Genomic DNA, 20,712 nt, shown 5'->3' with positions numbered 1-20,712 from the left:
TATTTCTGCGTTTGTCTTCACATATTTGTGCTAAAGGAGAGGGATTCAATATGATCTATGTTGTTTCTCAGTTTTTGGTATTTTCTGTTGTGATTTTCGTCTTATACAAGTTGAGCTTCATGTTTTCTTCGCACGATTCCTGTGATCTCTTGGAGAGATTAAGCGCCATTTAATACTTCGTTTTTCACCTAGATCTACACCCCTTTGTATGTATGTACTCTAGTAAGCAGATTAACTATCTTGGCTTGTGAAGAGCTTCTCTCTTTTAGGCTCATGCAAAGGATCTCTAGGATATTTAGCCTTTTCTTCTCGTTCTTAGATGGCTGATCCTTAAGGGCAAGAAATACTACTCTTCATGGCTCGGGCGATGTTTTGGCCATGGTAATTTCTGTCTTTTTTAGCTTATGTGCTCTTTGGAGTGTTGGTTTTTTCCATTATGGTTGCTTGAGTTTCCGTCTGAAGGATTACTTTATCAGCAATCTTCTCTCCTCAATGTCAGTGTTTCGGCCTCATGCGATGGAACCAGAACTATTTCGTCTGTGTTGGTGACCTGAGTGTTTGGTTCTGGGGCCTCGAGGCCTAGTTGCTGCACTTTTGGTAAATGTCTTATCTAATATAACCATTCTCGGCAAAACAAGAAGAAAAACTTCACAAAGTAGTTCTATAGTAGTGTGGGAGGTTTGCTTACTCTTTGTTTATTTTGAGAAGGGATAATTTGTTTATAAAAAATATCTTTCAAAAAAATGTTTTTTCCAATTTGAAGATACCAATAAAATTTATGTATATAAAATTTAATAGTATTAATAAACTTATTAGAATAAAAAAATAAATTTCTATTTAAAAAACATTTCTAATGTTTTATTTATTTTTCTTTGATCATTAATTTTTTTTAGTGTTCTAAATATTAAAAATATATAAAATGTTTCTTGAGAATATTTTTCATAAAAGGAATATACTTCTAAATATATAAAACATGAATAGACTTTTAAATATAGAAAAACAGGCTTTTTTTATTAAAAAAAATACTGACATATATTAAACATTTTTTTTATTGAATTCAAAGTGATTATTTTTAGGGTGTTTTTGAAAAAAAAATATTTTTCAAAGTTAAATATTAAATTAATTCCGTTGAATTTCATGTCACAAATAATTTGTCTATAATTAACGTGTCTATAATTATGTTTGAGTTAATTTTTAAAATGAATTAAATTTTATTCGAATTTAATGAATATAGAACTTTCATATCGTTTCACTGTTTGAAAACTGAATTTCTAAATTCAAAATCTCATCACAAAAAAAAAATTCATTTATTCTATTTTTTTCAATAAAGTAATTTTTTTTCTTTTCTGTTTCGTGACTTCTCAAATTTCATTTTGCTATTCTTTTTATTTTAAATTTTTTTTTTAAAAGTATATTCCTTTTCCTCCATCACACAATATTTTTCTTTATATGAGAGCTTTTGATCATTAGATCAATGGTGGTGCTTATCCAAATATGTTTGATGATCTGAAATCCAGAAAATAATGTTTTACAAGGATTTTGTGAATTTAGAAAAAACTTAGCTCTAGATGAGAGTGTTTCCTCCCTTTTATCCTCTTTCTTCTCCTTCACGCGAAATGACATTTCCGCTATAGGACCGCCTACCCCTTGGTGCAGGTCCGTATGTACGGATAACCCCAGGACTCTCCATGTGTCAAGCAAGCATTTAATTCTTTTCGGCGCGCGAGTGGACAGGGCTGCGAAATGACTGGACCTGCAGTCTTTTCTTTTTGTGACCGGATTTGAGGAAAAAGAACTGAAACCTAAAAGAGGGCTGCCTTTAAGGCTGAAATGGATCGGACCGGTCTGATTGAATGACTTAAATAGGAGTCCAATCAGAAGGATGAACGGGTTGAGTCTGGCTTATTCGGGGGCTTAGGAGCCTCCTGATTGTGGGCCGCTGCTATCGGTCCGGTTTCGTAATGAGATGGAGAAATTCAGCGATTATCACTGCAGTATAAGTCAAAACATCACATGAATTTCAACATGTTTTTTTCTTCTTCTGAGCATGAAATAGAGCAATTATGTATTTTTTTTTCTTCCTCACATGTATTTATAAATATAAATAATTTTTTCCATACAATTTGTATGTTTTTTTTTTTTTTTTCTACAAGCTGTAGTGCCATGGCACCCCTCAACCCCTTTCGCTACTGAGACTAAGTGAATTTTAATTTGTTTAACGTTATAATAAAATAATAATATAAAACTCCAATCAATAAAAAGTTACCCTTTATTTAGAATAAAAAATTTCATAAAATTCAATTATTATCTATAGATTTTTTTATTTAAAATGAACGATTCATGTCTTTTTTTTAATTTATTATTAATTAAAAAAAATCATATATCATTTTATTAGAATTTATTTTTTTTTGTAATCAATCATGCCAAATAAAAAGATAATATTATTAAAATATTTTAACAGTAGGAATAAAAACTAAATTACAGTTACTAATGGTAAATAATATTTCATTTTCATTTTTTAAGGTAAGATTTAAGGGATGCAATGCATTTTATTGTAGATAAGATATGACTATTTATGAATATGGCTTTGTACATGAATTTAAAAATAAATCTAAAAGGATGGAAAGTGTTAGGTTGACGATCTCCTCTATCCAAACCATAAAATAGTATATCTTCCTAAGAACGTAAAGGACCATAGCCAAGTCTGAGTTGTTACTCTCACAAGGAAAACGATTTAAAGGAGTGAAGATTGCACCAAAAATCCCAAAAAAATTATATAAAAAAAAAATAATGAGACAATGGGAATTAAGAAAATCTGATCCCTTCATTGTAATTTTAGGTTAGCATTTTACCAAGCTGGCAATCGATTGGGTTTTTTAAAGGGTGCTCAAGTAATCCGGGCCTAAATATCCTCCCCTCCATGTCTGCTTCATTTCAATCATCTGTACAAAATATTTTGTGTTTTCTATACAACAGAAGATAACTTTCTCTTCTTTTCTTCTCCTGGGTTATTATTATTATTATTTTTTTTACTTTTAATCTTGATCATCACCGATTCTTTTTCTTTAACGCGTTGAATGTATTTCTTCACCTTTTAAGAGATTGAAACTGAGATATGCTGCAGAGAGCAGCCACTAATGCATATTCATGGTGGTGCGCAAGCCACATAAGGACAAAGCAGTCAAAATGGCTGGAACAAAACCTCCAAGGTACATTCTTTCTCATTTGCCCAATGTGGGTTCTTCTCTTGTGATTCATTCATTTGTTTATTTTGTAGCTTGTGCTTGGAGAAGTCTTTATCTTCCTTTTGTTTCTTTTTTTAATAGCAATTCGCTCTGCATCTTTAGATCTATAATTAAAATATGGCTGGCAAAGGAATCCTCTTGTATTAGAAGATTGTTTTCTTCCTTTTCGTTATTACTTTATCAACAAAATATGTTAGATAGATTTATGCTAACAAAAATTATCTTTATTAAAAAAAAGATTTATGCTAACAATGTTTGTTGAAACATAGAGAACATGTGTGCAATGATTTGATAATTCTTGAAATTTCTTCATAACCAACAAAAGATTAACATAGCAAGGAACCAGAAATGAGTGGGTGGAGAGGAAGAAAAAGAACCAAGTAGTTTGAAATTGATGTGCATATGCTTGCACAGTATAATGATTATTAAAAATATAATGGGCACATATGAAAAAATCTCTTCAATAGGCATTTGATGTGCATTTGAAAAAATTGCAGACATGGAGGAAAAGGTGACCAGCATGCTCAAAATCATCGAAAACAATGGGGACACTTTTTCCCAAAGAGTCGATATGTACTATAGGAAGAGGCCAGAACTTATAGAACATGTGGAAGATTCCTACCGGGCATATCGAGCATTGGCAGAGAGATATGATCATCTATCAAGAGAGATGCAAAGTGCCAATCGCACCATTGCAGCTGTCTTCCCAGAGCAAGTTCACTATGATATGGATGATTATGATGATGATCAAGCGAACATCCCCAGGTCCACTTCTTCTGATGATCCTGGGATGCCATCCAATACTTTTAAAAGAAATATTCCTAAAGTCCCCACCATGCCCAAGAGAGAATTCAGGACTCGATCCATGATATTGGCAAAAAGGGAAAGGGAGCAGCTGAACGGAACTCCTAGCCCTGTTAAATCTCCTGCACCTCCAAGTTCAGGCCTGAGGCAGGAAGAGGCAATTGCGGAAATTGAAAAGATTCAGAAAGTAATTTTGGCTCTGCAGACTGAAAGAGAGTTTGTACAAAGCATATATGAACGCAGTTATGCGAAACGTAGCAAAATTGATAAGCAGATAACTGATATGCAGGCTAAACTTAGCAGGTTACAAGATGAGTTTGGTATTGTCAATGTTATTGAGGATAACGAAGCTCGGACTTTGATGGCAGCTACAGCTCTAAAATCATGTCAGGAGAACTTGGTTAAGTTGCAAGAGAAACAAGACCAATCAACTCAAGAGGCTACAGTAGAGAGCCGAAGGATTAAGGAAATGATCAAGACATTCTCACACCTCCAAGGAGAATTTCATTCCAATGTACCAGATCTGGAGGTGGCAACTGTTGAAGAAGAGGCTGAATCAGAAGACACAGATCAACTCAACACAGAACTATTGCGGCAGAAGATTAAGAAAGAACTGGAAACAGATTCCAATTCATCCCTCACAGTGATGCAACTAGCAGCGAAGATCGATGAGCTTGTGGAGAAGGTTGTCAGCATAGAGACTGCAGTTTCTTCTCAAAATGCTCTCATGAATGTATTAAGGTCAGAAGCAGATGGGTTTCAGGATCACATTAAGACCCTGGAAGATGAGAAGGAAATTCTCAAAGAAAATTCTGAAGACATGAGCAACAGGCTAAAGGAGTTGGAAGAGGAAATGCAGAGAGTGAAAAACCTTGACCAAAATGTCAAAGAGAAAAACATGAGCCTTCAATCACAGTTCACTGAGGCAAGTTGTCACATTGATCATTTGTCAGTGAAGTTACAGACTGTAAAGCCAGATGAGGGGGTGGAGAATGGAGGCATGATCAAAAAAGAGGTAGCTGCCCCAGATGCCGAAATAGATGGAGAGAGTAAAGAAAATGGAGAGAAGGAAGAGAAGAAAGAAGAGAAGCCTGATGGGAAGAAAGATTTGTCACATACAGACACTAATCTTGATAATCTGGCGGAACAACTCGAGAATGATGAGGAAGAAGATCTACCAAAGTGGAGGCGTCATTTTGCAAGTGGGTTAGAAGACAGAGAAAAGCTTTTACTGGAAGATTACATACTGGTCCTTCGGAATTATAAGGACGTAAGAAAGAGGCTTGGTGATGTCGAGAAGAAAAATCGAGATGGGTTCTTTGAATTGGCATTGCAGATAAGAGAATTGAAGAGTGCTATTTCAGTGAGGGATGAAGAGATTCAATCTTTACGGAAATTGAGCCCTCATCCCAAAAATGAAGATGAAAATAACGACATTAATACAACAAAAGATAAGTATTCTGTTCATGCAGCTTCTCCAGAGAGCACGATAATGGCACCGAGTGTCCAGGATTCTAGTCACTCAAACTTCGCTTCTCCTCAGCAGCCAATTATTGAGTCTGCACATGAACATCAAATAGAATCCAGACGAAGAATGCGTGAACTAGCCGCACTCGATAACAAGTCTGATACGAAGGAGACCGCGAATGATGGGATCAAGATGCGAAGCGTTGAAACCATCCACGTTGGTTCAGCTATTGAAGAAAAAATCCGTTCAGACATTGATGCACTGCTGGAGGAAAACTTAGAGTTCTGGTTGAGATTTAGCTCCTCATTTCATCAGATACAAAAGTTCCATACTTCAGTTCAAGACTTAAAAACGGAGCTAGCAAAGCTGTCATTGAACAGAAATCAAGATGCAACAAGCAAAACTCTTATCTCAGAGGCTCGGCCAATATACAAACACCTGAGACAGATACACACAGAATTAACATTATGGTTGGAGACCAATGCAGTACTCAAAGAAGAACTTCATGGTAGATATGCATCTTTGTGCAGTATTCAAGAAGAGTTAACAAGAGTTACCAGTGAAACTTCAAAATCAGAAGATACTGAACTAAGCAGATATCAGGCTGCCAAATTTCAAGGTGAGCTTCTCAACATGAAACAAGAAAACAAGAAGGTTGCAGGAGAGCTGGAGGCAGGTGTGGACCGTGTGAGCAATCTCAAGGATGAAGTTGAGAAGACTGTATTAAAAATGGATGAAGAATTGGGATTTTCAGAAGATAAACCAAGATCGTTCCGTTCAAGGATCCCCCTGCGGTCTTTCTTATTTGGTTCTAAGTTAAAGAAGCACAAGAGACAGAAGTCAGCATCAATCTTCTCATGTGCATTTCCAGAATTTGATGAACTAGGCAATGGTAATATGCCTCTGGAGGAACCCCCACAATAGACTCTCTTTCAAATCTCTAGAAGGTATTGAAGAATGGAGTGATTCCTAATAGCTTTAGAAACACAAGTTAGAATTTGATGAAAGCCTTCAATCGCTTTTATCAGGTTGTAAGTACTGGATCCTCTCTTCGCAAGTTCTTTTCACTCCCTAAATAGTTTGTCTATAATTATGAATTCACCCATGCAGCTGTAAATTGAGATTCTGAAAAGAGTTTAATAAGTTATTTGATTTCGTCTTAAAATGAATAGTTCTTTTTTATGGGAAAACTATTTTTAAGTCTTGCAAATCTGTTTCTATATTGAAATAGCTCTTCGTTAAAAATGCTCCCAGTGAAAGGAGACATCACCATAATACCCTCCTCATTCTTCTTACTCTGCTTTTTTACTAGAAATCATGGATTTTCCAACTGCCAAGATCTCTCTAAGGAATTAAATCAAACATTTTCTATGCCCAAATTTCACTACACGCACATGAATCACCTGACCGTTCTTTCCTTTCACCCTTAGCAGGAGAAAAAGAAAATTCTCTCCTCTTACTTCCATACGGCTTTACTGTCTTTCATTCCATTTACGTTAAACTAGCTGATCATAAGCAAAAAAACAAAGTCTTTTTTATAAGAATATAAACAATTATGAAATAAATCTAAAACATTCAACTCAAATTTAACATTAGTTTATTAAAAAAAATAAAAATCACAAATAAATTAAGATTAAAATTAAAAAATAAAATCAAAATAGCACTATGAATTTCTTTGAATTATAAGTATTTTTTATTAAAAAAGAATTATTTAATGTATATTTGTTTGTTTCCCAATTTTACATTCAACTGTGTGATATTATAATTTAATAAATAATTTTTAACACCAAATATAAAAGAAAATTGACCAACCTCGAATATTAACTAATGTGAAATCAGTGTGAATGAGATCTATACAGGGATAATCTTAAAAAGAGAATGAAAGGAATTATGCTTAATTATGCCCTGAATATATGCACTGTCAGTGATTTTAATTCACGATTTGTATGCCATGACAAAAGTGAAGAGATTACCTCAAAAAATAAAAAAGACAAAAGTGAAGAGATCCTGCACATGCAATGCAAGAGGCAGAATTTCCACGTAGATCTGGGTTGTGGTTATTAGTAGCAACTAAGATCTTGTCTCTTCCTACATGCGACTAATATTCACAACTACCCATTGGTCATATCTTCTCACTAACAGGATGCCTCTTTTATTGTTCTTTTCTTTACTCTTTTTGTCCACTCTAGTCGTGATCATCAATCACGTCGAACAGTCATGTCAAGTCACTTCTTTGCTTGTAATTATAACTCATCATCAACTACTTTTCAGAACACCACCCGTTGTTTTTTTTAATTCCAAACACCATCAAAAGGCAATTTCCTCAGAAATACTCGGGATTATGTGCTACTCGAGTGCATCCCCATTGACTATTATTTAATGTTTTCTTGAAAATAGAATAGAAATATTACATAAAGGTGAAATTTGTTACTGAAGGACCTGAATTTGCAAAACTGTGAATAATCAAATTCCAGGAAAAAAATATATATTTGGCATGCTTTTTTATTAAGAACCGGAATTACAAAACCTTTACTCCACAGAAAATCTCTTTCAAATAAACTATCAAACACCTTCCTTGCATGTTTATCTATTGCAAGCCTCCTATACGCCTATAAATCTTTGCATTATGTAAAATAAGAGTCATGCTTGGTGGCATAAGGTCAACATGTTCATCACAGGCGGTGAAGATGATCAAGTTATAGTGCCATCGCCAACAAGTCACTCTGCAATACGAGTGCAGGAATAGGACGAGGAGAAAGAGACGCGGAGGTAGCAGGACTTATAAAGTGGGGCAGCCTTAGAGTTGACGATCTTCACAGTGCGATTGGGGTGGGTGCCGAGTTTAATTCTTTTACATCTATAACTAATTGGCTACGGTGGCCATTATAGAGATCGAGAGGTCCCTCTCTATTCCTCTGGCCTTCACAATTTACACTTTGTTTCTCAAAGGAAATTGTGACAGAAAATAAGTTTGGATAGAACGTGGAAATTAAAAAAATAAATAAAAACCAAAATGTGGTGACTTTAAAAATATTTTGAAGAATAAAGAGACTTAACAGACGAAAATACAAAATATAGAAAGCTAACTTCAAAGTATAGAATATATTTTATGAATGAATAATTGGCGCATTCTCACTTCAGGCAAACTGGAGCACCATAACAAAAATATGTATTTAGTCATTTACTTTCCACAAAATTCTGTAACTAATGTACACTAGCTAATTTCTCAAGTTAATTAAACGCAAATTCAAGATTAGCCTGAAAAAGGAAAAAAGAAATAAATTTCCTGCTACTTTACAAAGATTCTCTAACCTTCTTCCGCTGTGATCACATTGCAACATTTTGCTTTGCTTACAGCTTCAAAGTTTTCAATGCATTCATCAGTTGCCATGCTTGGCAGATCCGCTTGTTTAACCCTTGTGCTTTGATTGTCACCATTCTCCTTAACTGCAGATTGATTTTCATCTTTTCCAACCGTTAAACATGTGCTCTTATCACCATCCATCATGTCCTTTTCGCCCATTTTCACTTTCAGTGAAGCATTAGAACTCTGGACAACATCCAATTGAGTTTTAAATTCTGCTTCTGGTTTTAGCAAGGCTGCTTTTCCTACTTGAACTTGCTCACTTGAAACATTTCCAGAGACCAAGCCTCCTTGTTCTTCGACTTGCTCTTTTGTCACATCCTCTGACAAAATTTTCATCTCTCCAGTAGTTTCAGCATCTTGCTTTGACTGAAGTTCAGCATCAGCCAGTTCAGATAACATGTTCACAGTCGCACCAGAAATTGGAGTAGGAAGAGTGGTTGGCGAGGAAGCTTTCTCCAAAGCAAGCTGTGGCCCATTGGATGAGACAACTGGATGGGTGGAAAATGGTGCAGCTGCCAGGTCATTGAAGTGAACGTTAGGATGAGCATCAGAGTGGCTGGATGCACCAACAGGCATGGATGATTTTGAAGAACCAGCTGCAGGTATGACATGAACAGTACTCTTTGCCTGAGCAGCCTTGAGCAATGAAGCAGCACCTGATTGAGTAGCAATACGGGCCCCAGCAGCAACAGCAGCAGCTCGTACTGGATTTGAACTAAAATCAAGCTTCACTGGTTTGTGCACAGCTACTTGAGAGTTAACAGTAGAACCCAAAGGTCCCACTGAAGATGATTTCGTTGCAAAGGGGCGTTGAGACTGGAGTTGGGAAGACGAAGTTTCACCTGTACCAAGAAACACAGTAATTACCAAGACTCAAATAAGCAAAAGCCGATAGAGATTTCGTAACGGTTATGCCAATTCATAAGTTTTACTTGCTTTTTAGATCACAAGACAGATTGCTCTTCACTGAGACAGAGAAGACAATTACCAGAGTTATTTGCAAATGTATTCTTAACTGGCAGATCAAGGGCTAAATTCATTGCATGTCGTGCTGCTCTCTGTGCCTCAGTTAATTGCACACCGTTTGTGTTACCTCCCATATTCCAGTTGCCAAGTCGCTTCTTACGAATGATGGCCCACCTCTGATCGGGACAAACTATGACTATTAGGAGAACAAAAAAAGAAAAACTAGCTAAAAGGAGCAGAACTGCACAACAGGAAATCTTGCCAGCCCCAAAAACTATAGAGTTTTCACTAAACAGTGAAGAAAACTCAGATTGAAATTTATTAACATCAATCGTATTATAAGATTCAGTGAATTTACCAAAAAAGACAAAAGTGACATGTAAAAATTAGAGAAATTCCGTTGCCGGGATTTGAACCCGGGAAAACTGGGTAAACCCAGACATCCTAACCGGACTAGATGACAACGGATTGTTTTACATGGCAGGATTTATTTTCTGATGTAATAAATCCAAACAGATCTACCAAGGCAACTTATTTATACAAATTCAATTAACGAATATGCTTTACATGGCAGGATCTATTATGTGATGTAATAAACCCAAACAGATCCACCAAGGCAACTTATATATACAATTCAATTAATGAATAAGTAACATATCATGTTGTTACGGTCCTAACATCAAATTTTATTCTATGCCTATAACTTATTAGAGGTTTACACAACATGTAGAAAATATACAATGCCAATCTCAGCAGCTTATGAAATGTGAAAAAAGAACACAGAAGTAGTATTATGACACAGAAGGTTTGTAAAGTGTGATTCTCCAATGTTGCATCAGCTTATAAACAGATTATTCCCCAAAAGAAAATCAATTAATAAAAGAATTTCAATCAATTACATAAAATGGCTAGGAAACAAAATGACAGAACTTCAACTTTAATACTGTTGCAGATGGTGCATAGATGATGCAAGAACTGATTCTACTCTTGAAGTCTTAACAATGCAGTAAAGCCATGGCTGAATATACCAACCCTGATGTAGATGCAGAATGGATAACAATCTCCAATGCAGCATTATTTTTTCTCAAATGTTTTATAAATATCATTGACCTCCCTAAGCCAATGTAATAAATTTTATGCTCTTCATCCTCTATCAAATGCAATGCTAAACATAGAATCATTGATTACTAAATAACTTTACTCTTTTTAGATAGCCTTTTTATTTAAGACCTCTTCTGGATCTTCAAATCTTCCACCAGCTAATGTATCTCAAAGTTAAAGTACTTTCCCAGGCCTTAGATAAGGTGGTAAATGGTTGGGGATTATCATCTTACAGAAAAAATAATAAACGTACAAACAAATGGACATCACCAAGGTTCCATGGTCGCACCAAATTAAATTACTATTTCACCAATCTGAGTATCAACTCAAATTGTATTTTCGTACCTTCCTTTTCAGAAGAAAAAAACGAGAATATTGGAAAATGTGCAATTTACAATTAGGCATCCACTTGCACATTACAATTTGTAAATATAAACCCTCTAAAAGAGTGCAACAAACGAAGGGACAATTATCATAATCCATTAGCAAAATTTAAAATAAAATATATTCTACATGATTTCGCATTTCTAAAAAATGAACTTGAGTTACTATGTTCATGAACACTTCTGTGCTATGCCCTCTAGCTATTGCAAACCTCCCTATAGTTGTACACAATGTTGTTTCTCACATCTTGGATATTCCATACAGTGCCTGTTTTTTAATTCCCTTTTATCAATACACTAATAAATTTGAATTACCACGTCTCCCTGCCTTAAATGAGTCTCCTAGTTTCCCATTGGGGTTATATCCAGTTCATTGCAGATTATCAAATCCTTATCATGTATTTCCTTGAATTAGTAACACAAAATTTGTTTTAAATGCTTCTCTATTCTGAACATCTAACTTTAAATCTATTTAGAAAATCTCTCCATCCAAAACCATGCAGGCCCCAGAAGAAAGCCAACTCTGTATGGTTCCATGTGCAGCATTCCAAGTGTGCCTTTAAGCACTGAAAGTCCTCACTAGCGAGCATATGCAAATCACATATCTGAATGATTTCCAAGAACCTTCAATGCATATCCAGGGCAAAGCAAGCCCATGAGATTATATAAATCCCCAATGACAGAAATTGCTATTACAATATAAAAGGTGTAGAGTTGATTGTAGAAACCAAAAAGAGTTCTTAAACAAGCAGCAAATGATTCATTGAATCCTACATGTTTGTCTCCAACCTATGAAACTATAGTAAAAAAAAGTCTGTATGAGGAAACAACCTGAGATAGCTGTGAAGCTGTTCTATCCCACTTGAATTCACTTCGTAAGATATTTGCCCAATTTCCCTCACCATATTTCTGTACAGCAGCAATCAGTTCCATGTCCTCTGATTCTAACCATGGTTTTCTTTTTCTTCGTGCAGGTAGAGTGCCACTTGCAGATCCATTTGCATCCAATCCTTCGGTGGATGTTACTGCAGGCAGAGGCTGTTTCTGAACAGAAACTGGAACTGTAATATTCATCCCTCTCAATGCAGCAGATTGTGAATTTTCTGATGTAGCTCTGACTGCTTGCACATTAGGTATATTTATAGTTAAGGGAGCCTCAACTGTTGTGCTATTTGGGTGGACAGAGTCGCTTGGTAAACCAGAAGCAATCAGCACCTAACCAGACAACCATTCACATTAAATAAGCTCACAGAATCTACAATATCATAGGAACTAATATGGAACAATTCTTTTAAGTAGTTTAAAAAACAAATTTAGCCTCCCTTTAGTCATGGAGACTAACATGCCATCTCCACTTATATATGATCCAGCAAGCTGACAGAGATTACATCATGATCATTCTGCCCTATTGGCATTCCCATAGGAACAAAAATGTGACAGAACCCCAATCTTTTATCACTGTCAATATCTTACAATAATACTCCCTGAAGAGAGAGAGGAAACGACTAAAGGCCATTATATCAGTGCATCACAAGGTTCATAACTTCTACAAGTCCAATAAAAGTTCCTATTTTGGTAGGAGAATTTTGAGCAAAACACGGTTTAGTCCATTCATACAACAGAGCTATTTGTTCAAGCCTATATTTGCCTAGCCATGTCCGAATCATTTGTGTCACAGGCACAGGCTTCTAAAGGAAAATCTTGATAAATCCGAACTTTGCCAAACATATATTCTACAATTAAAATGAATGAGATTTTAAAATCTTCTATCTTTTTATGGGCAAAAGAGAAGCTTTACAGCCAAGTTTCCTGGGAAACAACCCAGTAGGGGAAAAAAAAAAAAAACCTTTAAGGTTTTCCACCAGGAGTTATCAAGTTCTGCAGCACAATTTGCCAAGTAAAAATGTATCATGTTTTCATCCCAGAAGGAAACTTTTTTTTTCCTTTTCAGATTTTCAATTACGGTACCAAATGATTCGCCAGAGCCAAATTTCTTTGTAATACCTTGACACAAGCAGCAGCCTCAATTGATGCTTCACTACTAACATCCGGAAATGCTTCTAATTCATACTCTAAATCACTGTCATCATCCTGCAGGGCATAAAGTAGCAATAACTTCAAAAGGTGGAGGGAGAGAAGGTAATTGGATGCTTAAGAAGCTGACGAATTTGAGGGAAGTGGCAAAAAAACCAGAGGCTGAGCTCTATCTTCCAATTTTTCAAGCAAGGCGTGACGATAGGCTAAATGCCTCCATAGCATCTGGTACTCTCTCGCATTTGAAATCCCCGTCGTCGTCTTCTTAACGAGCGCATTCCAATCGATCTTCACTCCTCCAAATTGGGCCACTTCTTGAAGCAATGCCAGCACTGTATTCGCTGAATGCCTGCGCCCCCGCCCACCCCCAAATGCCCAAAATCCAACCATTTAGTAAATGTAAAAAATAAGACCAATAAATCTCCATGAAAAGGAACAAGAGCATAGAAGTTACCTTTGCAGGAGAGTCGAGATGTCTTCTTCGCTAATTATTGCCTTCTTTTGTTTCTTAGATTTCTCAGTCATTGTATTGGTTACAGTCGAATTGCATATTCAGTAGAAGTCGGAAGCAATAATTACTTGTTCAGCCCTAATTAGCCAAAACCCTAGCAATGGTTTTACAGAAAGAAAGCGAGAGAAAGAAAACTCGGGGAGGGAGAGAAGTGGAGAATAGGGGGAGAAACGACCTGTGGAGAGCGTGGATGGCACGCGCCTCACGCTGATGTTATGGGGCGGAGAAAGAAACGGTGAGCGGATGAGAGAAAAGTGGTTAAAAAAGCCAAATTACGGAGAGAGGCGTTTGGGGCTGGAAGAGGATGTGATGGTACTTTGTCAGTGACGAAAATGCCCTCGGCGGGATCCAAGTAGAAGTTACTTATGGTGATTCTTTGCTTAAATTCTTAATCAGATATGGAAAATAAAACAAATTAGAGTGGAAAAATGGAAAATGAGAAAATAGAAAGTAAATTATTTTTTATTGTTTAAATAATTTTTATAATTGATAACAAATAAAATTTGACTTTTAATAGAATTATTTAATGGCTACTTTTTTTTATATAAATGAAAAGGTATATAAGTAATCTTAATATAAAAAATATTGAAGTGTCCCAATTTCCTTATTAAGGTTAAAATTAATTTTAATAAACTAAATAACAAATTTTTATATATTACAATGATTAAATTATAAATTTCTCCGCTATTTAACTTCTTTTCAATTATCTTCATTTAGCACCAATTTGAAGAGAGATACATTGAGTTAATTATAAGAGATTGAGAAATGTAATTTCTATTTCTCTCTTATTTTCTCCCTTCCATTTGCTGTAAAAGAAAATATTTTAAGAAAATTAAAAAAAAAATTTCTGAATCACTCAATTTAAATAAAAATATTAAATTAACAAGAAATATTTTATAGTTGATGAATTAAATTTAAAAGATTATATTTTTTGTCCTCTCTTTTATTTATTGTCAAGTGAAAGAAAATCTAAAAATTCAAAAATTTTTTTCTCTTTTAAACTTGATTCTGTCTAAATAATTATTATCCTTCACAACTCATATTAATTTCTCGATAGCTTCCAGTTTAAAAACAACTAATAATATTAGGTTAAAAGTTGAATTGATATATAACTAGTGAACAATAAAAGGAAATTAATTTGGTGTGCATACGATAGGATAGAGACGCAAACCCCATCTATTGGTTGAAAATGACATTTACTTGCCTTATTTTTCCACAATTGCTATATCATTCAACACCTAAGTCATTATGTTCCACACTTCGGACTTGGACCCAACTGCCCAACTCCACCAAAGGATGCGTGGATGACTTCCTTCTTGTCCCCCTTCACCTAATCTTTCATTAAGCTTAGCTTAGCAACAAACTGATCCATAGAGAGAGAAGCGAGTGTTTGTGGGTTTTGTTAGTCGGAAAAGCGGCTCCAGCCTCTATTTTTCTGTTTGGTATTGTATAATTTTGTTTCTTTATTATTTTATTTTGTCTTGTTTGATATGGTTTTATTATGTTTCGTCTAAGATTCTAGTTTTATTGTTCTGGTATTATGTTAAGGTTTTAATGTTCAGGTTTTATTTTCATAGAAAGATTCCTTATCTTTCATAGAAAAATTTCAATTATCAATAATGGCACCTTAAAACTGCATCGCTACGTCTAACAAATTATACTCTTGAAAACTCTGTCGCATCACCTCTGTTGTGTGGTGATCGTCTTGGTGGGGATTCAGGTTTCTTTATTATGTCTTGCAGACCGTTGGCAGACAACGGATGGTCAAACGTTCTGGATTGGATGGTGGTTACTTTGCTTTTTTGTTGTCGGTATTTGTTTCTTGTATATTTTTGTGCTTGTATTGTGACTTGGTTTTTGGACATGCATGCTTCTTTCTTTTCTCTTTCGATGGTTTCCTCCAACTATGGCCGTAATGGAAGGGCTAACTTATTGTTTAGTGGCTGCGATTGGTCGAGAATTGATTTTTCATGTTTCAATCAGCACCGTTGTTTTGATTTTGTCGATCTAGGTTGAGTTTTGTGTTTTGTGGATTTAGTTTATGGTCTACTTTGGGTTTGATTTTTCTTAATAGGCTTGTATTTTTTTCTCTTGATCTAAGGGCCTTTTAATGCAAACACCTTTGGATGATAAAACTAAAAAATAAAAGTGACAAACTGATCCTCATTTTTCATTTTTTCATTATAAACAGGAAGAAGGTTCCATTAGACTGCATAACTATGCTTCTGCGAAAAAGTTATATATAACTTATTGCAGTTTCTTGGAAATTCATAATGTAGTGCCTCTCAAGTTGAGTTAATAAACCAATTTATTCGATATCATAATATCATCACTTATCCCATCACAAATCATTCACAGCTCAATCTTTTTATCACCCTATAATTGCAGCAAAGGCCATTACATACGAGAATTTTGGCGAAGGATTTTGGGCATATGACTTCGTTTTCTTAGACGATACCCCATTCCTTCCTGAGCTCATTCTTTAAATCAGCAAGTCGACTCTCCGGCAGAATCACAGTCACTGCCCTACTGCCATTACTTTTCCCAGGAAGCACAAGAACAGCTCCTTCATCACCAACACCTTTGATGGTATAATATGCAAAAACAGGCTTATGTTCTTTCAATTCTAGCCCATAAATATCTGCTTCTTCCAAGCTAACAAATGTCAAATTTGTTCCATATGCTATGTAATCTCCATTGCCGCTGTCAACTGCTTCTTCAATCAGACTGTTTTCCTCTTCTTGTTTATCTGCAATCAATGCTGCCAATTCATGTAAATCGCCTTTCGCAGGGTGGAAATCTGTTCTAACAATGCTAAACACCATTTTGTTGCTTGGTACTTCGTTTCCATCGGATTCATTGGTGCAAGAGTTTCTTGTACAAATTGTCACAATTTTTGGCCCTGAATCTCCCCTGACCTTGGATAAAGATTTCCATATCATTGCAGAGATTATTTCAAAGTGGGAGATCTTTACCGGCCGGACTAGATCGAAAATGTTTGATACTATGTTGTCTAGCTGTTTTGCGGTGAAAAGGAAACAGTGAGTTTCCATTTTACAGTTATTGGTTGTTAGCCAGTAGTCTCCAACTGGGTCAACCCGTTTGAGGGAAAATGGTTCCCTGATGGCGGTTGAAAGTGGGTATTCGGGTTCCTTGTGGGGTGGCATGTGCAGAGACTTGGAAGGCAGTGGGACATGGCCTTTCATGTATTGGCCCCACATGTTGATGAATGTTGAAGCTGAAAATGGATCGCCAAGAACATGAGCCCAGCTAAGGCCCACGGACATGCCTCCACACTTGAACCGAGTAAACTGACCATCAAATTACCAAATAAATACTAATTAGAAAAATTAATATGCTAAACGAATAATTCATGAAAAATATTTTTTTTGTTGAAATTGATCCTAATAGAAAATTGTTAAATAAGATTGGATCCACAAGACATTAGGCTGATTTTAACTTTATCGGTTCAATTAAAATTTTAAAGTTACACTTTTCACTTTATAAATTTAAGTTTTAGATAAAGGTCGGAGAAATTTTGAATTATTATATTATTTAAATAATTTATATAAAGGTTAAATTAGTTTGTTTAATTTATTTTAATTTAAATTATCGAAATTGAACCTAACCGTGCGAGAATCATGCCCATCTCTAATTTACATGATTTACTTATTGAAGAGTAAATTTTCTTTGAAAATGTTAAAAGTTTCAAAACTTTTAATTGTTTTTTTTTAACTAAAACTTTTAACTTTTAAACATACTAAACTTATAAAATTATTATTTTTTAAACAAATTAAAATGATTTTAATATATTACTTTCTAATATCTTATTTATCTTAATTTTAAAAAATCTCAAAAACACGTCCCCTAAAAAGCTATTGAAGTATTTTCTAAAAAATGTAATTAATAATTTAAATTTATTATTAAAATGTTAAAAAATTAGTAACAGCTGATTTTTCTTTTTTTTTTTTTTTGGTTTATTCAAAGAGATTTGCGCGACCCTTTTCATTTACAGGGATTTATGGTTCACACTTCATATTGTGGCCGTATATTAATGATCCAGAAGGAGGAATCCCCTCTTCATATCCCAAAGAAAAAGTTGAAAAGTTTGTTTTATGTATTTATAATGAAAAGGATCGTGCACTGAACTCCCATAAATGGTATTAATTAATAATTTAAGATATTAAATATTTAATTTATGCATCTGAACATTAAACAAATTCTTAATCCTCACATATGAATTGTGATATTAGAAAATGTTGTATTCTTTTTTATGTATTTCAAGTTCGATTAATTTCATAATTTAGCGATTTTAAGTGCTTAATATATATATATATATATGAGAGAAAAAAATCATAAGGTCAAGTTCTCAAAAGCAATTCTCTTTTTATTGTTTTAATTAATTTGTATAAAATTAGTTGAAAAGAAAAAATTACTGCCACGTAAAAAGCTAATAAATCTACTAAGAAAGCAGAAATTGAATTTCATGTTCAAAAAAATTATTTTCTCATTTTATTTATTTTTTTATTTTTAGCTATTTTAAAATATTATCTGCTCTATATTTATTTATTTTTATTTTCGTTTATTATTTCTAAATGATAATTTAAATAATCTTTTATTATAATAAAATTAAGGAGAATATGTATTCATATAAATACTAACTTTTTTAATTATTAATTATGCTAAATACACACATTTTTAAATACAAATATATATTTTGTTTAATTTTTTAATAAAATTTATCATTTTTATTTTATATTAAAAATAAATATAATCGAAAAGTTAATAGAAATTTTATATTTAATAAAATTAAATTTTTTTTTAAAATATGTGAAAAATAAAGTGAACGAAATTATGCTCATCCAACTAGCTTGATAGGAACCTTCCAGAATTAATTGCCTGGCTTTTAAAAGTTTTTTATTTTATTTTTTTCAATTGGGATACTTCTCATAGACGAGGGCGCCTGTCTCCAATTTCACTTAAAAAAATTTTTGAAAATTCAATTAAATTATTTTCTTCTATCAATTCTCATGTTTAAAATAAAAGCCAGCTTATTGTTTAAATTTAATTTTTATAAAAATAAACATTATGTATAATTCTATAAAACTTAGGGAAAATTATGTTTAATATTAAAATTAACATTTAAGTAATTCTATTTTTAAAATCAATAGTTTGTTTAGTATATTTTAACTCTATCAACTAGAAAAGGCAAAACGGAATATTGATTACCTGAATATAGATGAGGGGAGAGAATCCTAAGTCAGGACCAAGAACTTGATCATGAGCAAGGAAGCTATCCACAGAAAAATGACGATCCTCATTCCTTTCCACTTCCAGCAACTCTTCTATGGTTTTGTCACAGAATGCTTCGACAATCCGTACACCGCTATCGTTACACTTGATGAAAGGTCTGCCTGTTTCAGATCTCCGAATCCTCCCTGAGGAGGTGTAGAAGAAAGCTAGCCACGGAAACATTGGCTTCTTCAAGTCAGAGATAGTGAGACCTTCAACTGCTTGAGCTGAGAAGAAGTACACACCTCTAATGTAGTGAAGCTTCAAGGCCAAGCTCATATTTGCCAATGGATAATCCACGTCGTCGCCGGTCACCTTCCCAGGGACCACGGATGATATTCTGATGCCAGATACTGGAGTGCCGACAGTAGGTGATGACATGGTGCTCAGGATGAAACTTGAAGAGAAGATGGAATTTATGCGAGAAAAAAATAAAATTTGCGTGAAGGAGAGAGCTCGGAGAAGATGAACAGAGGACTTGGCTAATCCTTCAGTTTGAAACCCCACTTGCAAAATGGGCGCTATATTTAGAGTAGTATGGCTTGTTGACAGATGTCGCTAATTAAATGCTTTAGATTAAATTCCATGCTTAAAAAAATTGACTCGGTACCTTTCCTTCTTTCTTTTTTTGATTAAAAAAATTCATGTGGTTATATCATAATTATTAGAGGGTAACGATAATTTAATATAGTATTTGATTTAACTCAAATAAAAATTAAAATTCAATCAACTCCAGTTCATTGGAGAAGAGTTTTTCCATTTGATACGCAACAATTTAAACGGTAAAATCTGTAAAAAAAAATACATAAACAGTACAATCTATCACTAAAAAGTGTATTAACTAAGAGAGAGATATAAAAGAAAATGATAAGAAAATTTGTAAAAAATAATTATTATATTTAGTATGTACATAACGGTGAAATTAAAAAAATAAAACAAATTCTCAGTGATAAATGGTTTTAAATAAAACAAATTTTAATTAGAAAGTGATAATAAAAATAGCGAAATAGTAGGAATCAATAAATATATATACTAACTAACATTAAAGTATCAATTATGAAGTTTTCAATAATTGGATAAGCTTGATTTGAGGAAGGATGTTCCTTCCCCTTTATTCTTTTTCTTTTTCTCTTTAATAACGTCTAACGGCTTTTCTACTACAAGAATGTCTCTCTGTCATTTAAATTTGTACGTACGGTGGTGTCAGTTCTCCTTATTCATGTCAAACGGCCATTTAATTTTCTTCAAAGTGCGTATAAGAAGGACTGCAAAAAGATCGGAGCTGCTGCCCATTCTCGAGTCCCGCCACAGAGTTGGCTTCAAGATAGCAAGTTCTAGGCTCGAAGATGATCCAGGTCGGCTGACATTTTCAAATCCAATCCATTGCTGTGGACAAACTTTTCTTAAGGTGCTCCGATCTCTAGATCGAACTTCACTATCATGGACCCTAACTCAATCTGTAAGGGGAAGAGAGCCGGTGGTTATCCAAAAGCATCCAAAAAATAAATGGCAGGCATTAAACTCTATGTTGCCAAAACTAA

At 34.2% G+C, this 20,712-nt stretch overlaps 3 protein-coding genes across 4 annotated transcripts; 1 reads left to right on the top strand and 2 right to left on the bottom strand.

The window, feature by feature from the left end:
* Nucleotides 1-2,798: 2,798 nt before the first annotated feature.
* On the top strand, nucleotides 2,799-6,707 carry LOC110608600 (protein NETWORKED 2A). Its single transcript, XM_021747869.2, has 2 exons — nucleotides 2,799-3,209; nucleotides 3,743-6,707. The coding sequence occupies exons 1-2, from the start codon at nucleotides 3,116-3,118 to the stop codon at nucleotides 6,439-6,441; spliced, it is 2,793 nt and encodes a 930-aa protein (XP_021603561.1). The 5' UTR covers nucleotides 2,799-3,115; the 3' UTR covers nucleotides 6,442-6,707.
* Nucleotides 6,708-8,668: 1,961 nt separating this feature from the next.
* On the bottom strand, nucleotides 8,669-14,191 carry LOC110609351. The gene is made up of 6 exons (XM_021748869.2): nucleotides 13,823-14,191; nucleotides 13,525-13,717; nucleotides 13,339-13,425; nucleotides 12,166-12,549; nucleotides 9,873-10,026; nucleotides 8,669-9,726 (listed from the first exon to the last, which is right to left on the bottom strand). The coding sequence occupies exons 1-6, from the start codon at nucleotides 13,891-13,893 to the stop codon at nucleotides 8,825-8,827; spliced, it is 1,791 nt and encodes a 596-aa protein (XP_021604561.1). The 5' UTR covers nucleotides 13,894-14,191; the 3' UTR covers nucleotides 8,669-8,824.
* Nucleotides 14,192-16,169: 1,978 nt separating this feature from the next.
* Nucleotides 16,170-19,689, bottom strand: LOC110610049 (protein ECERIFERUM 2). Of its 2 annotated transcripts, XM_043951658.1 has the most exons (3): nucleotides 19,417-19,689; nucleotides 19,109-19,338; nucleotides 16,170-17,190 (listed from the first exon to the last, which is right to left on the bottom strand). In XM_043951658.1, the coding sequence occupies exons 1-3, from the start codon at nucleotides 19,550-19,552 to the stop codon at nucleotides 16,327-16,329; spliced, it is 1,230 nt and encodes a 409-aa protein (XP_043807593.1). In that variant the 5' UTR covers nucleotides 19,553-19,689; the 3' UTR covers nucleotides 16,170-16,326. The 2 variants fall into 2 exon arrangements, with proteins under 2 accessions (XP_043807593.1, XP_021605609.1); XM_021749917.2 differs by having other exon boundaries at nucleotides 19,109-19,687.
* Between the last annotated feature and the right edge of the window lie 1,023 nt (nucleotides 19,690-20,712).

This window comes from Manihot esculenta, chromosome 2 (genome assembly GCF_001659605.2).
Source record: "Manihot esculenta cultivar AM560-2 chromosome 2, M.esculenta_v8, whole genome shotgun sequence".
Classification (NCBI taxonomy): domain Eukaryota; kingdom Viridiplantae; phylum Streptophyta; class Magnoliopsida; order Malpighiales; family Euphorbiaceae; genus Manihot; species Manihot esculenta.
The sequence above is the reverse complement of the archived record's forward strand: the minus strand, read 5'-3'. Positions and strand labels throughout refer to the sequence as shown.

Excerpts from the sequence above, each read along its gene's own strand:
- LOC110609351 (XM_021748869.2), bottom strand. The coding sequence starts at position 13,893 with ATGACTGAGAAATCTAAGAAACAAAAGAAGGCAATAATTAGCGAAGAA. Across the intron at positions 12,550-13,338 it reads AGGCTGCTGCTTGTGTCAAG|GTGCTGATTGCTTCTGGTTT; the intron begins GTATTACAAAGA and ends TTGTCTGGTTAG. Across the intron at positions 9,727-9,872 it reads TACATTTGCAAATAACTCTG|GTGAAACTTCGTCTTCCCAA; the intron begins GTAATTGTCTTC and ends TTCTTGGTACAG.
- LOC110610049 (XM_021749917.2), bottom strand. The coding sequence starts at position 19,552 with ATGTCATCACCTACTGTCGGCACTCCAGTATCTGGCATCAGAATATCA. Across the intron at positions 17,191-19,108 it reads CTCCCCTCATCTATATTCAG|TTTACTCGGTTCAAGTGTGG; the intron begins GTAATCAATATT and ends TTTGATGGTCAG.
- LOC110608600 (XM_021747869.2), top strand. The coding sequence starts at position 3,116 with ATGCTGCAGAGAGCAGCCACTAATGCATATTCATGGTGGTGCGCAAGC. Across the intron at positions 3,210-3,742 it reads GCTGGAACAAAACCTCCAAG|ACATGGAGGAAAAGGTGACC; the intron begins GTACATTCTTTC and ends AAAAAATTGCAG.